The 16,473-nt window shown below is 41.5% G+C and overlaps 1 protein-coding gene across 1 annotated transcript in view; it reads left to right on the forward strand.

Annotated features, from left to right (window-relative positions):
• Nucleotides 1–591: 591 nt before the first annotated feature.
• Nucleotides 592–16,473, forward strand: part of niban1a (niban apoptosis regulator 1a) — a 26,733-nt gene continuing 10,851 nt past the window's right edge. The window contains exons 1-2 of the mRNA XM_069141996.1: nucleotides 592–723; nucleotides 15,865–15,995. Coding sequence (XP_068998097.1) covers nucleotides 669–723; nucleotides 15,865–15,995 — 186 coding nt within the window. The 5' untranslated portion in view covers nucleotides 592–668. The remainder of the gene's footprint in view (nucleotides 724–15,864; nucleotides 15,996–16,473) is intronic.

Consider the following 16,473-nt stretch of genomic DNA (forward strand, 5'->3'; position numbering starts at 1 on the left):
AAGAGACAAAACAACCACAAAGACACAAAACAACCACAAGGAGACACAAAACAACCACAAAGACACAAAACAACCACAAAGACACAAAACAACGACTAACAGACAAAACCACAAAGAGACAAAACAACCACTAAGAGACAAAACAACCAAAAAAGACACAAAACAAACAAAAAGAGACAAAAAGAAAATAAAGACATGAAACAACAACGCCTGTCGTCTCTGTGAACACAATAAACTTCATGTGTGAAATCAGTGGATTTCCCCTTCAAACAAACAAACAATGAATTGATCATTTGAGGGAATCACTAATTACAGATTGAGAAGAAGATCTTCTGAAGGATTCTTTTCCTCCCCGATTTAATTATTGTTATTATTATTTTATTTAATTTATGGCTGGATGACATAATTACAGCTCAACTCCCAGAGCATCATGGGGGATTATCAGGCGCCTGTGGAGATAAAAAAGTGAGCTGGCTTTTCTGGCTGAGCGTCACTGAATGACACTGCCCTCAGAGGAGAAGGAGGAGGAGGAGGAGGAGGAGGGAGGAGCACGCCCTCCTCCCTCCCTTCCTCCCTCCCTCCTCCCTCCCTCACCGCCGCGACTGCAGATCGATGTTTGTACCTGAGGACTGAAGCCTACCTGTGGATCCTCTCCCGTCAGCAGCGCCATGGGGGTGTCCGCGTCCAGTCTGCTGGATGACTCCAAATCCAACTACATTAAAGGTAAAAAAACAACAAAAAACATAAAAACGTTAAGATGAAAGAAAAACGCGCGGATTCTCGCTTTGGTGCGCGTTTTGGAGCGACGCGGCGAGGACGCAGCGCAGCGCGGCGCGGCGCGGCGCGGCGCGGAGGAAACCCGAGACAGATCCGAGACAACCGAGGTGCTCGTGTCGGTTTAAAGATCAAACTTCAGCCCTCGGTGTCTCCCCGCGGATCGGTGTCGGATCAATAGGACGAGAAGAAGTGCTTCCGATGAATCAGTCCACTCGGAATCCTCCCGTGGGGAGAAAACATGACTCAGCTCGGAGAGTTTGTGTGGAAAACAAACAGCTGATTCATTTCACCTGAACTTGCCTGCGGAGATCTGAACGTCTGCCAGGCTGAACACTCAGCTGGTTTCCGTCCGGTGTCTCCTGGCCCGGCGGATGCATCTCAGCCCGGTTCATCATCAGGTCTCTCCAGTCTTTCCAGTCCCCGAGGGGACAGAAAGGAGAGCAGGGCGGACTCATTCCGGGTCTTTTGTCTGTCGTGCTGCCGGGTGTGTCCTCCCGGTGTGACGGTGTGGACAGGTGCAGATGCTGACAGGTGTTCTCATGCAGGGATGTAGGGCTTCAAATCTATTTATTAAAGCTTTATTAAAACGTGTGGACCAGGTAGTGTTGTTGCTGCAGGGCCGGAACCAGCTCTCCTGGGGCCCAGCAGGGTAATCTAATCACATGGAGCAGCCTGTTCCACTTTACAAACAGCTCAGTGTTCATTCTGCATCTCTGCTGTTGAGCTTTCTGAGAAAATGAATAAGATAATTGAGGATCTGGAGCTCGTTATCAAAAATTCAAAATTCAAAAACCAACAAATTTGAGCTCCAGAGTTCAAATTTAATCCATAATTGTGATTTATTTCTGGTGTTTTTCTCTTTAAAGGACGAGAGCGAGATTCAGGAAGAAATGAAATACACCATTAATGTTTAATCACCTGAAACTAAGAGTTATTGTTCTCATTATGAGTTCCTTTGTGGATCAGAACCTGGAGCCCAAACTCACTTTTTAAATGAGTCTCATTATTAGTCTCGAGAAAAAGTTGTTTCAACCCCGATGAGTCAGGTGATTCAAAGCAGACTGGATATAAAAGAGTTCGTAGCTTCAGGTCTGTAAAATGGTTCTGATCCAGAAGTGTCTTCAGCTGCAATACCAGCGAGTGCCACTAGAGGTCGGCTCCAAAAAGCCTCCGGCTCCATAGACTCCCATTCAACTTCTCTCATCAAATCCAAAGTGAATAAAATGTGTCCATCAGTTATCTCGGTGTTGTTAGCTAAAGTCACTCCTTCTTATTAGTTTTCTGGAGGTCCATCTGAAAATAATCCCTCATTCATTAGAAAAGAAGATTCAAGAAGACCTGTTTTTGGGGGCGTGTCTGTTTGATTGACAGGCCTGTGGTGCAGTCAGGTTACAGCTATCGGTGGGCGGGACGTAGTATTGTCAGGTTTCCAAAAAACACTGCAAACAGAAATGTCGTAACACTTAAAAAAACACTGAGACAATGAAAGCAGATCAACTTTCCGTTCTTTGACTCTTCGTTTGCTTCAGTTCTCGGTCGTTGTAGATGGATTCAGTCTTTCATCGCCTCGCTGTATGTCAACGTTGGAAAAGGTCACATGAACAACGCAGCAGGTCAAACGCACAAAATAAAAAAAAGGTGAAAAGTCAAAGAAAAACGCAGCGACTGACAGAAAACTGCTGAAAAGGCAGAAATCTTTTTGGGTTCAGTCTTCAGACGACGACGCGGTCCGATCTAACTCGCTCTCGTCGTCCCTGATGTAGACAGAGGCTGCCTCCCTGCTGTTGTCGTGGTTACAGGACAGAGTCTGAACACGTGTTGGCAAGTAGGAGTGGAGAGCAGCCCCCCCCTCCCCCCCTCGTTTTCCTGGTTGGTCCTCCGAGGTCGAGGCGGTGTCACGGTGAAAGTGGGAGTCAGGTCGGTTGTAGTTTCCAGGGTTGGGTCGGGTGATGTCATCTGTCCTCAGTGCTGCAGTGACATCAGACATACTCAGAGGGATGAGCTGGTTCTGGGGCCGGTGGTCTCCGGTTCTGATCCGGGAAGTCCAGTTGAACGGAGGATGCAGATGGAAAACACGGCAGCGGGTTTATTTTCAACTTCTCTAACAAACGTGTTGGTTCCTGATTTTTGTTTTGTTTATGAACAGATCTGAGGAGGGAAATAAAACCGACCGAAAGACTGGGATTTAAATTTAATGTGAAAATCCTCCTTCAAAGAAGCCGACGAGGCTCTGCAGCCCATATTTCCATTAATCGCTCCAACATGTTGAACTTTTACTGAATCTCAGCGGATGTTTTCCAAACTAAAAGTCAAACTAAAATCATGTAGTTTGGAGATTTATTTTCCAAGACTAAAATTACATTTTTAAATCTGAGGTTCATTTCTTTAGTAAAATAACTTCAAACTGTTTATCGTCACCCGTTCGGGTCGGTTTGAGCAGGAGGTTTTTATGACAGTTGAGATATGAGGAAATGATAACAAAACATTTTGATCTTCTCCAAAGCTTCACCGTAAAATGACTTTTTACGAGAGTTGAAATATAAATAATATCGGGTTTATTTTGACTTATTCTCAAACCTTCTCAAATGCAACTCAGTTTATTTGCAGATGAAAGAAGTTAGTGTGGCCGGCGAGGCTGCAGCAGCAGCAGCAGCAGCAGCAGCAGCAGCAGCTGTGGAGCTCCTTTGTTTGTTCTGTCAGCGAATCGTCCTTCATGCTGGGTCACTGCCTCCAGCTGCTGTTACGCAATCGCTCAGACATCCAGAGCAGCTCAGAAACTGGGACGCTTTTATTCCTTCAGGTCTGAAAGTCTCCAACAAAGAGAGGAAACTGCTGCTCGGATGGAAACACACCTGTTGTTTGCTCCGACGCGCTGTAATGATTCTCTCGTTAACAGTCACGCTGTACAAAACAACTTTTCCTCAAGTGAAATGACAAGATGAATCGTCTTTGTTAAATCCGTACAGAATCATAAATGAACAATAAGCGACAGCTTCGAGCTGCTCTGAGTCTGTATTCAAATGAACTGGTGCTCTGAGCTGAACACTAACATGCTCACCATGGCAGCATGTTTACCAGCTTCATTTATTGTTGTTAAAGCTCGTTAACGTTAAACAGGAAGCTCGTTAACGTTAAACACGAAGCTCGTTAACGTTAAACACGAAGTTCGTTAATGTTAAACACGAAGTTAGTTAACGTTAAACAGGAAGCTCGTTAACGTTAAACACGAAGCTCGTTAACGTTAAACACGAAGTTCGTTAACGTTAAACACGAAGTTCGTTAATGTTAAACATGAAGTTAGTTAACGTTAAACAGGAAGCTCGTTAACGTTAAACAGGAAGCTCGTTAACGTTAAACACGAAGTTCGTTAACGTTAAACACGAAGTTCGTTAATGTTAAACATGAAGTTAGTTAACGTTAAACAGGAAGCTCGTTAACGTTAAACAGGAAGCTCGTTAACGTTAAACACGAAGCTCGTTAACGTTAAACACGAAGTTCGTTAACGTTAAACACGAAGTTCGTTAATGTTAAACAGGAAGTTAGTTAACGTTAAACAGGAAGCTCGTTAACGTTAAACACAAAGCTCGTTAACGTTAAACACGAAGTTCGTTAATGTTAAACACGAAGTTAGTTAACGTTAAACAGGAAGCTCGTTAACGTTAAACACGAAGTTAGTTAACGTTAAACACAAAGCTCGTTAACGTTAAACAGGAAGCTCGTTAACGTTAAACACGAAGCTCGTTAACGTTAAACACGAAGTTAGTTAACGTTAAACACGAAGTTAGTTAACGTTAAACAGGAAGCTCGTTAACGTTAAACAGGAAGCTCGTTAACGTTAAACAGGAAGCTCGTTAACGTTAAACATGAAGTTAGTTAACGTTAAACACGAAGTTCGTTAACGTTAAACACGAAGTTCGTTAATGTTAAACAGGAAGTTAGTTAACGTTAAACAGGAAGCTCGTTAACGTTAAACACGAAGCTCGTTAACGTTAAACACGAAGTTAGTTAACGTTAAACACGAAGTTAGTTAACGTTAAACAGGAAGCTCGTTAACGTTAAACACGAAGTTAGTTAACGTTAAACACAAAGCTCGTTAACGTTAAACAGGAAGCTCGTTAACGTTAAACACGAAGCTCGTTAACGTTAAACACGAAGTTAGTTAACGTTAAACACGAAGTTAGTTAACGTTAAACAGGAAGCTCGTTAACGTTAAACAGGAAGCTCGTTAACGTTAAACAGGAAGCTCGTTAACGTTAAACACGAAGTTAGTTAACGTTAAACACGAAGTTAGTTAACGTTAAACACGAAGTTCGTTAACGTTAAACAGGAAGCTCGTTAACGTTAAACACGAAGTTAGTTAACGTTAAACAGGAAGCTCGTTAACGTTAAACACGAAGTTAGTTAACGTTAAACACGAAGTTAGTTAACGTTAAACACGAAGTTCGTTAACGTTAAACAGGAAGCTCGTTAACGTTAAACACGAAGCTCGTTAACGTTAAACATGAAGTTCGTTAATGTTAAACAGGAAGCTCGTTAACGTTAAACAGGAAGCTCGTTAACGTTAAACAGGAAGCTCGTTAACGTTAAACACGAAGTTAGTTAACGTTAAACACGAAGTTAGTTAACGTTAAACACGAAGCTCGTTAACGTTAAACACGAAGTTAGTTAACGTTAAACACGAAGTTAGTTAACGTTAAACAGGAAGCTCGTTAACGTTAAACAGGAAGCTCGTTAACGTTAAACACGAAGTTAGTTAACGTTAAACACGAAGTTAGTTAACGTTAAACAGGAAGCTCGTTAACGTTAAACACGAAGTTAGTTAACGTTAAACAGGAAGCTCGTTAACGTTAAACACAAAGTTAGTTAACGTTAAACACGAAACTCGTTAACATTAAACAGGAAGCTCGTTAACGTTAAACACGAAGTTAGTTAACGTTAAACACGAAACTCGTTAACGTTAAACAGGAAGCTCGTTAACGTTAAACACGAAGCTAGTTAACGTTAAACAGGAAGCTCGTTAACGTTAAACACGAAGTTAGTTAACGTTAAACACGAAACTCGTTAACGTTAAACAGGAAGCTCGTTAACGTTAAACACGAAGCTAGTTAACGTTAAACACGAAGAACAGCTGAGCCTGATGAAATTAAACTAAATTGAAAACTACAAATTACATTAACAGGAAATAACCGACCGATTTAAGTTTTCTATCAACGTAACTCGTTTTCAAGAGAATATTTAAATTTTTCAGCTCGATATTCTTGATGTAGTTTTCTAAACCGCAGACGAGTTATTGTGTGATGATAAACGAAGTGTCGTGTTCTGGGTGGAGTTCAGCGCTCGCAGTATTACTATTTATCTAAATATAGTGCTTATTAAATTAGTCATTCAGGTTGTGTGTGTGTGTGTGTGTGTGTGTGTGTGTGTCTGTGTGTGTGTGTGTGTGTGTGTGTGTGTGTGTGTGTGTGTGTGTGTGTGTGTGTGTGTGTGTGTGTCTGTGTGTGTGTGTGTGTGTGTGTGTGTGTGTGTGTGTGTGTGTGTGTGTGTGTGTGTGTGTAAACGTCAGGAATGTGGGTAGAAATGTTGTTCACATCCTGGTGTTCGTCACCCGGTGAAACTTCATCTCAAACCGGCTCGGCAGCTCGTTAACGTCTCTGACGGACAGCTGAGTTTACGACTCGTCACCATCGACACCCATGTGAGGCTCCAGGGTGTGTGTGTGTGTGTGTGTGTGTGTGTGTGTGTGTGTGTGTGTGTGTGTGTGTGTGTGTGAGTTGTATATTTAATGTCAGTAAAATCACATAATGGCAGTCGAACCGGTCGTCGTTAATCACCATGGTTACTGTTATTCCTTGTTATTATCATCTTTTAAATGCGATTTTAATCTTCATATCTTATTTTCTTGTCCTTGTACGGTCCCATAAAAATAAAACTGGCCTCGTATCTTTAGTTTTATGGCGAGTTCTTTTAACAATATTTGAATTGCTCGAATCCTCAAAGACTCTTTAAAAACCATCTATTTAAAAAAAAAAATTCTGTCTGCTGCACAATAATAAAAAAAAAAGTTCAACTTGTTTCCCAATAAATTCTCATCCAAACAAATATGGAAGCCAGAAATGACTAAAATTAAACTTTATTTGTCTATAATTTTCCATTATTGTGTTTTTTGTTTTTGTTTACAAAACAAGCAAAGACCATAAATTTATTTTTTAATTGTGCACTGAAGAGTCTTAAAATCAATGATTGAAGTTTTATTCATGTAGCGGCCTTTAAGTTGGATTTAATTCAAAGTGATTCACAAACAAGTCGAATGAACACGTAAACATCTATGAATAAAACAAGACGACGTGTAAAATGTGAATAAAATCAATAAAAATAGATTAATAAAAAGGAAGACTATTGAATGAATCCGGACAAGGTCAGTAATATGTTTGGGGGCGCAACAGTTAAAATAAAAACTAAATAAACGGTGTTTGTTTACACGACAAACAAGCTGCTCATGAACCAAAACACAGACGCAGTTTTCTCCGAATTATTAACAACTTATCAGCTACAAACATGTAACATGTCATATGACTGATTTAAAACCTCCGTATTTTCACAATAAAAGCGTATTAAATGTTAGATTGATTGAATGACTGTTGAAGTTATTAAAATGATCTGTGATAAAAAAAAAAAAAAGCTTTAAATCGAGGAACGAGGGCAGCACGGTGGTGCAGTGGTTAGCATTGTCGCCTCACAGCAAAAAGGTTCTGGGTTCGAATCCGGTCCTGGGCCTTTCTGTGCGGAGTTTGCATGTTCTCCCTGTGCTTGCGTGGGTTCTCTCCGGGTTCTCCGGCTTCCTCCCATCACCCAAAAAACATGCACCTCAGGTCAGTTGGCGCCGCGGTCGTGGCAGCCTGCTGCAAAAGAATTTCCCCTCGGGGATTAATAGAGTAAAATAAAAATTAAAAAATTTAACATCTGAACTGAGACACAAACACACTCGTATTTCTGTCACACACACTGTCCTTCTTTGTCTGACATTTTTTGGACTTGCAGCGACTTGCCTCGGTGTCTCAGGTGTTTCGTGATTGACGACCCGGTTCGGTTTACTTCCTGTTGCGCAACACGAGGTCGTCGCCGTTTTAACGATCTGATTGGACGTTAAAACTTCTGCGTGAAACGAAGCGTTTTTTATCAACGAGGTCCGACTCCGAGTCTTTCTGTGGAAACTTTCCAAACTGCTCTGGAAACCTGTCAGGTGTGTCTGGTGGGAGAAAACATGTGCAGACATGTTGATGTCACACTCACACTCACACACACTCACACACACACACTCACACTCACACTCACACACACACACTCACACACACACACTCACACTCACACACACACACACACACACACTCACACTCACACACACACACACACACTCACACACACACACTCACACACACACACACACACACACACTTTCAGCTTTCTTTGTTTTCTACCTGTTGGTTTTCATTCATCTAGGAATTCTTTGTCCTGAAATATCTTTCTATATTTTCCTTTTACGGTGTGAAACTTAAGATTTATTTGAAGGTCATTTTCACGACAAAGTGTTTAACAAACAAACTGATCAGCAGAGTGAGAAGAGAAGATAAGAGATTAAAGGAAGTTAAAACAAATCCGAAGGTTGTGCTGAGAGGCAGGAAAAATTGTAAATGTAAAAGTAATATGCGAAAGTTTAACAGATTTTTTTTTTTTTTTTTAGATAAAATTTTTGAAATTTGCAAAAAAATTGCATTGTGAACATTTATGCATAAAAAAAAAACAAAAAAAAAACGTGAATTTTGCAAAATTGCAAACTGAGCAAATAATTGCGGTAATTGTTGCGAGAGTAAAAAAATGCTATTTTCTGGATGGAATGGGCAACTCAACCAAGCGGCAACCAGCAGTGACATCATACCATACTACGTCCCGCCCACCGATAGCTGTAACCTGACTGCACCACAGGCCTGTCAATCAAACAGACACGCCCCCAAAAACAGGTCTTCTTGAATCTTCTTTTCTAATGAATGAGGGATTATTTTCAGATGGACCTCCAGAAAACTAAGAAGAAGGAGTGACTTTAGCTAACAACACCGAGATAACTGATGGACACATTTTATTCACTTTGGATTTGATGAGAGAAGTTGAATGGGAGTCTATGGAGCCGGAGGCTTTTTGGAGCCGACCTCTAGTGGCACTCGCTGGTATTGCAGCTGAAGACACTTCTGGATCAGAACCATTTTACAGACCTGAAGCTACAAACTCTTTTATATCCAGTCTGTGGTTCACAGGATCGGAGTGATTCTGGTTCTGGACTCGAGCAGCCGAGTCTTGGAAAAAGGTTTCTGATAGATTCCAGAAGTCGTGTCTGAAGTAAACGTCCAGAAAATCAAAACAAAGAAACAACATGCTGTTTATGTAGTTAGCTGCTCTGTTCAGGATGAAGCAGGTACAGATAACAGATCGGATCGGTGGAAGGTACAGATAACAGATCAGATCGGTGGAAGGTACAGATAACAGATCGGATCGGTGGAAGGTACAGATAACAGATCAGATCGGTGGAAGGTACAGATAACAGATCAGATCGGTGGAAGGTACAGATAACAGATCGGATCGGTGGAAGGTACAGATAACAGATCGGATCGGTGGAAGGTACAGATAACAGATCAGATCGGTGGAAGGTACAGATAACAGATCGGATCGGTGGAAGGTACAGATAACGGATCGGAGGAAATCCCTGTTTGGTGTGTTTAATCAGCGGCTTCACATCTGCCTCACACGTGTTCTGCAGAAGTTTAAATCAAAGGCGATAGAAGGAGCAGTTCACTGTTGTTTTGTATTTTTATGGGCTGATGTGGTTTTTATTTGTGAGGCTATTGTTTATGCCAAGAAGCGACCGGCGCTGACATCACCCGGCGGTTTGTGGACGGACGTTTTAAAACCTCCAGTTTGAAGCGAGTGACTTCGGTGGTTAAATTGGTTGTTTTTTCATGATTAAAAAGGACATTTTTTGTTCCTGTTTTAAAGCCTGGTTCCTCTGACTTCATTCATCTTAAAAGTGGAAGAGCCGGTCTCTCTGGTGAAGCTGCAGTCGAGCTGCTGAGTCAGTAATAGTTTACATACCGACGTGTTTCCTGTCCGCGTGCTTCATTCTGTATTTACAGCGTTTCTCTGAATATAATCGAACTGTCAGCGTTTTCTCTCCGTGTGTTTTCTGTCTGAAAAGTGAAACTGTTTGCAGGATTATTCTGCGGGTTTGCGGCGGTTGCTTTACTTCCACCTCCACCCTGGATCAGTAGGTGTGGCAGCTCGGGTTTCATGTTCAGGTGCGATGCTCTGTTTCCAACCGGCCGAGCCTCGACACAAACTCACAGGAAACGGCTCTAAAAAATAAAATACACTTCAAAGTCTGTAAAGAGGCTGTTTAAGTTGCACACCAACATGCAAACCAACGAAGAAGAGACGCAAAGATTTAGGTCAGAGGTCTCCAACCTTTTTTTTTTCCCTCTGAGTGCTCCTCATCTTTAGTAACATTTATTCACATAGCTGAGCTCCACCCAAAACCAGCTGATGAAACTTCTTTTATGTGAACAGTAACAAGCGGCGACTCAACACACAAACATTTTCTATGACAACAGCTTCAGTTCAACTTTTTTTTTCTGTATGCTTAGCCGACCAGCGGTGTAACTTTAAAACTCTTTATAGCTCCGCCCCCCCAGCTGAAAATATTATTTTTATGTTATTGACGTAATTTCTGAGCAGCCGTTTGTTTCTGTCCTCTGATCTCTCTGTGTCACAGCTGAAGGGAGCGTTTTTTCTCCGATAGATTAAAAAGTAAATAAATACAAAAACTGCTTAAATTGATCATTAAATATAACGATTTAGTAGGAAACTAAATTAAATTTTCTGTGAGCGACGTGTTGGAAACCTCTGATTTAGGTCAACTGGGAACTTTTCTTATTATTTTATTGCTCTTCTGCGTGAATGCTCGGCTGCACGTTGAATCTCTGCACAGTAGATACAGATAATTGATGGAAAAAGGACTTTATTTATTTATTATTGGGGTTTTTCCTCTAAGAGGGGTCCGACAGCAGAGTTTTATCATGAAGGTTGTTTCTGCAGCATCATAAAGATTTAATGAGGATTAAGTTTGTCAGAGATTATAAAGTTATTTTTCTGAGTGTTGAACGTGTGGATGAAGCCGTGGGCAGCTTCTCATCTCCAACGATACAGTTAGAAAACAGAAAACCGGAGTCCGTTACCGCGACGACTCTTTTTACATCGCAGCCGCATCGTTAGTCTGCGAGTTAACGTGTTAACGCCTCCAGCTGCTGTCGTGTGTCGTCTTTTTTTTATCCTTCTTTTATCCTCTGTGGGCGACAGTAACTGAACACTAAAAGAAATCACTGAATCAGCGTAAAAAACGCACAAAAAAAAACTGGCTCCAGACAACTTCTTTGAATCCGTGTTGGTGTCAAGTTTTACAATGATTTTGGATTTTAACCAGCAACACAAGTTCCACAAGACAATGTTTTCCACTTCTATCCAACTATATTTTATCCTCTGATTTAAGGCACTTTTTGCAGCGTGCAAACATTTGTTTATTGTGTTAAAGCTACTGACTGAAAGCTAAATGCTAAGCTAACGATTTACAGTTGAAGCTGCAAGTCTGAAGTTAAAATTTTCTGTTAAAATTTTATATTAAAGGTTTTTTTTGTTCTAAATTTGATGACTGATGCAATATTTTTGAAATAATAATAAAAAAATAATGTATTTATATAGTTTCCTTCTTTACAAGGTTAATCAATTAAAATCACACAAATTACATCACAATAAGAATTGAAGGGGAAATAAATCAAAAGATGCTTTAACCATAGAAAATATTATTATTTTTAAAGGGATTTAAAAGCAGCTCACCTGCAGTATTTAAATATATATTCAAAAAGTTTATAATTAATCAGAAATGTTTTCATATCCACAAACATGTCATTCAAATATAAACTGTTTTGCCACTAACATGTTTTTTGTTTTTTTTTACTAATTTTAAGGCGGTTCATTTTCTCCCATAATGCCGTTCTGTCTCTTTTACCGTCTGCGCTGTTTTACGTGACGTGTTTACAATCTGCAGAATATTTACTCCTTTAACGTCTTTAACATGCGGAGCAGCAGAAGCAGACAGATGGTTCACTCGGACTCGTTTTCACTCGTCCTCATCAACGCGAGCGGAAACAAAGAAAGCAGTGATTAGTTTTCATTCAGTCATTTATTGTTCTGTTTATAAAAACCTGGACAGACGGAAGGATTTCAGTTGCTCTTTTGCAGAATTTTTCTTGATTTAGAAAAAAACAAATCGTCCTCTGAACCCATTTCACTTTTTAAAAAGTCAAAAAACGAACATTTAAAGATGGTTTATCTTCATCTTTTCATTCCCCAAAATATAAATGTAGAAATGATGTCATCAGTTTGTGCATTTGTTCATCGCTGTATAAAATCCTCCATCGATGTATTTAAGGTTGTTGAAGGTGAGTCTGAATATTTCCGGCCACCTGCGTTGAGTTTGCATAACAATTTAACCATTAAACAAACTGCAGGTATTTTACATGAACAGGTCGACGTCAGACATTCAAATGGTTTCTGAACCGACGTGAACTCGTGAAGACGCTCGTCAGAGTTCGAGGAAGGAAAAGTCGGAGCAGCTCTGACAGATAAAACACATTTTAAGTTTTCCTCTCGCGGTCTGGAAGGAAGAAGGAACCTCGTCTGTAAGAAGAAACCTGCTGCTGGTGTTTTTTACGAGCCTCTCCTGAGCGTCGGAGAACAGTTTCAACCTCCAACCTGCCTGGATGCTGTTTGTGTGGAAGTCGGCCGGCTGCAGTTCCCATCAGTTACATAAGCTGTCTTTGTTTTCGGTTGTTGGAAACGTCTTCGGGGACGCCGAGCGCTTTACTTCCAGACGATTCGTTCAGCGAGGCAGCTGCAGTTTCTGCAGAAACCTCGACGCCGTGTCAAACTTCACCCGGCGGGACGGTTTCCAGGCACCGATGATGTCCTGGAATTTTCCAAGGAACTGAAAAGGTTCCTTCAGCTCTTTCTAAATCGCCGTTTCCACCGTGAACGTGAGACAACGCAGCCTCAAAAACTAGCATCTGTTTTTTGCAACGTAACAAAACGAGCTTTTACGAAAGTTTTTTCGTTGCAGGTCGGCGATCAAATTCCCGTTAAACTTTGTTGTCGTCTTTCAGATGATTCCCTCCGTTGCTCACCCCTAAAAAGTTCCTGTGTTCTCAGAAAGTTCTTCCTCCTGAGCAGAAACTTTTCAGCCCATTTTAGACCGCCAGTACCGACTTGTTTTGGTTTTCCATTGGTTGGAAGTTGAGGATCGTACCTGCGACTTTCTTCTGGTGTCGTCTCCCGGCGAGGTTCCAACAGAGCCGATACCGAAACGTGACGTAAAATCACTGCTGACCTCTGATTGGTCGAAGAGAATCGTCACAATCAACCCGCCGTCGTTAACTAGCTTCAGTCGCAGCTGCTCGTTTTCTTTACTCACTGGACGACTCGATTAATTAAATAATTTAATAAAAGCACGTCGCGGTCGATTCAGCAGACATTTCTTTGTCCTTTCACGTGACGTTGAGGCGGATCTTTCTGCAGAGGGAAACCAAATCTCGTAAAGTACCGGGAACCAAAAGTTCAAGGCAATAATTACAAACTAACAAATGACCAAAACCCGTGAAGATAAATCAGTTCAGTTGTTGTTTTTGGACGAGCGAGTGGCCGACGCCATCTCACACCACGTCTATAAACCGGCAGCAGGATGTCCACTCTGATTGGCCGATCGCCGGGGAGACGAGAGACAGATTGACCTATTGTTCGGGACGGAGGAAAAAACACGGCGGTCCCCCGAGAGTCCTCGTAAACAGTTTCCAACCTCCGTCGCTGAAACAATAACATCCTCCGTTAACTCTCATTCATCTGAAACGTCCTCAGCTGCAGGTTTCAGGATTCAGATATTGATAACCTCAAAATTATTGGATCAATAAGCAGATTGCGACATATTTCATTGGTTTATAGATTAACCGATAAAAAAAAAACAACAACTCAAATTTGGGGTTATTGATTTTCAAACCATTAAGATCCCCTTAAGGAGCCCATTAAATACCTTAATGACCTCTTTATTTAAGGGATAGATGAGTTGATTTTAATGGTGGAACATTAAAGGATTTCCTCTGTCCTCTAACGGAGACTCACAAACCCACGTTTTACTTTCACGTCCCTGAACGCATCGTGGTCTGATCGTAGCTGTGAAACATCGAGATAATGACGAATCATCGACCTCGACGTCAACATGAAGAAGACGATAAACAGGCTCGGACACGTTTAGATATTAAATGGAGGAGGAGGAGGAAGAGGAGGAGGAGGAGAAGGAGTCACGAGAATCACCTGGAAGGGTTTAAAGCTGCGTAAATACTCATTTAATGGCCCCATCCTCCTCCTCTTTCTCCTCCTCCTCTTCTTCCTCTACCTCCTTGTACCTCCTCCTCCTCCTCCTCCTCTTTCTCCTCCTCCTCTTCTTCCTCTACCTCCTTGTACCTCCTCCTCCTCCTCCTCCTCCTCTTTCTCCTCCTCCTCTTCTTCCTCTACCTCCTTGTACCTCCTCCTCCTCCTCCTCCCTGTGGTGGCGCTGATGTGGTTTGCAGACAGTGAAAATAGGAACATTTTTTCTCTGCTGAGCTTTTGTTTTTGTTTTTATCCCAGAAACTGAATCTGTTCTGGTTTTAATGGTTTGGGATGAAATCTGAGAGGATTTTTGGTTTTCTGTCGGTGATCACGTGAACGTCCTGCCAGCAGTCGTAGGTTGACAAACCACAGAGAGAGAAAGGGGATCTGGCTGATGCTTTTATTGTGGCGGGGTCTCTGGGAGTCTCGAGTGGACATTTGTAATGTGCAGATGGTTTTCAGTCCAGAGAGACAACGAGTAGCTTCGGTGTTGAAGCAAGGATCAGCTGGAGGACAGCGTGATGTCATCATGCTGCTCCAGATCTGAGCTGGAAGATCGCTTCGGAAAATCAGTCAGGACCAGTTCTGCTTTTGGGGTTTTTTGTTTTCAAATTTTCTGACAACGTGCAGAAAGTTTTCATCCCTTCAGAGAAATTCAGCTGAATCTTCGTTTCAAGTCTTTTTTTAGGCCAATAAAGAAAAACAGTTCAACATTTTACTCTTTTCATATTTTAGCATAAAGAAAAGAAGCAGTTTAGCCAACTATTTAAACTGTTTATTTATCCGTTACTTTTAACCACATTACTATGGATTACTTTCTGCTCACCATTTAATCCATCACACCAGCTATTTATGACTTTTAATCATATTCTAGCTGAATATTTAAGCCTTTTAACCCTTTTTAGTTAAATATTTGTGACTTGAGGCTAATCCATTATTTTAGCTATTTATGACTATTAACTAACCATTTAATCCATCATTTTATGTCTGATAATAAAAATGTTCTCATTCCCAGACATATTGGTTCCTAAAATGTAATTTACATGTTGTTAACATGTTTCCTTCAGACAGGTTTTAAAACATTTTCCACTTCCTCCATTGAACACATAAAAAGTGGAATTTCCCACTGAGGTGATAAAAGTGCCGGAGAAGGAAAAGAAGAGCTTTAAGTCTGAAACACAAGGACCTGGTTTTTCTGGACAGGAATCAAAGACAGGATATTTTACTTTTGAAAAATCACCCACTTCGCCCGGAGACATAAATCGCGTCCGATCGGGGCTTCAAACACGTCTCAGATGTTATTTCAGTCCCATTAAAGGCTTTTTTTTGGACTCTTTTGGGTATTTCTGTTGTTCCAAAGTGACTGTGGGTCATTAAGCTTAAATGCAGCTCCACAGTTTTCCCCCATTTCTGCACATCCTGGTTCGTATTTCAGCCTCTTTCTTATTGTCGCTGTGTAATCTGACCGCCGGGCTTCCAGGAACATCTTTATAAATGTTATCCGACCTGCGTCCTCCAGAATAAAAGCATGCTTGCTCTAACCGATCCTACCTCTCTCCCGTGTCGCTGCAGGCCGGGCCGAGGCCGAGCTGAAGGAGTTCAGTCCGTACTACAGGAAGCAGTTCTCCGTGGTGCAGTTCTGTCAGGTGGAGGACGACCTGGAGCCGAACAAGCAGAAGATCACGCAGCTGCTCAAACAGAAGGTACGTCGTCTCCCAACTATCAACCGAGCAGCGTCATCCAAACACTGTAAACTCCCCAAAAACAACAGAAAACAACAAGTCAGAAAGAATGGACAGAATGTAAATCAATGCACTATTGTATGTTATGTTTGTTTTTAATGGGGTGTAGTACACCTATCACTCCACTAGAGGGTATCAGGACGTGACCATATTTGGACGAGCTGGGGGAGGAGCAAATGGTGGATCTGACTCGATCTGATTGGAAACCTGACGATACTACGTCCCGCCCACTGATAGCTATAACCTGACTGCACCACAGGCCTGTCAATCAAACAGACACGCCCCCAAAAACAGGTCTTCTTGAATCTTCTTTTCTAATGAATGAGGGATTATTTTCAGATGGACCTCCAGAAAACTAATAAGAAGGAGTGACTTTAGCTAACAACACCGAGATAACTGATGGACACATTTTATTCACTTTGGATTTGATGAGAGAAGT

This window comes from Embiotoca jacksoni, unplaced genomic scaffold (genome assembly GCF_022577435.1).
Source record: "Embiotoca jacksoni isolate LCO1_2020_lvr unplaced genomic scaffold, fEmbJac1.0.p SCAF_94, whole genome shotgun sequence".
Taxonomy (NCBI): Eukaryota; Metazoa; Chordata; class Actinopteri; family Embiotocidae; genus Embiotoca; species Embiotoca jacksoni.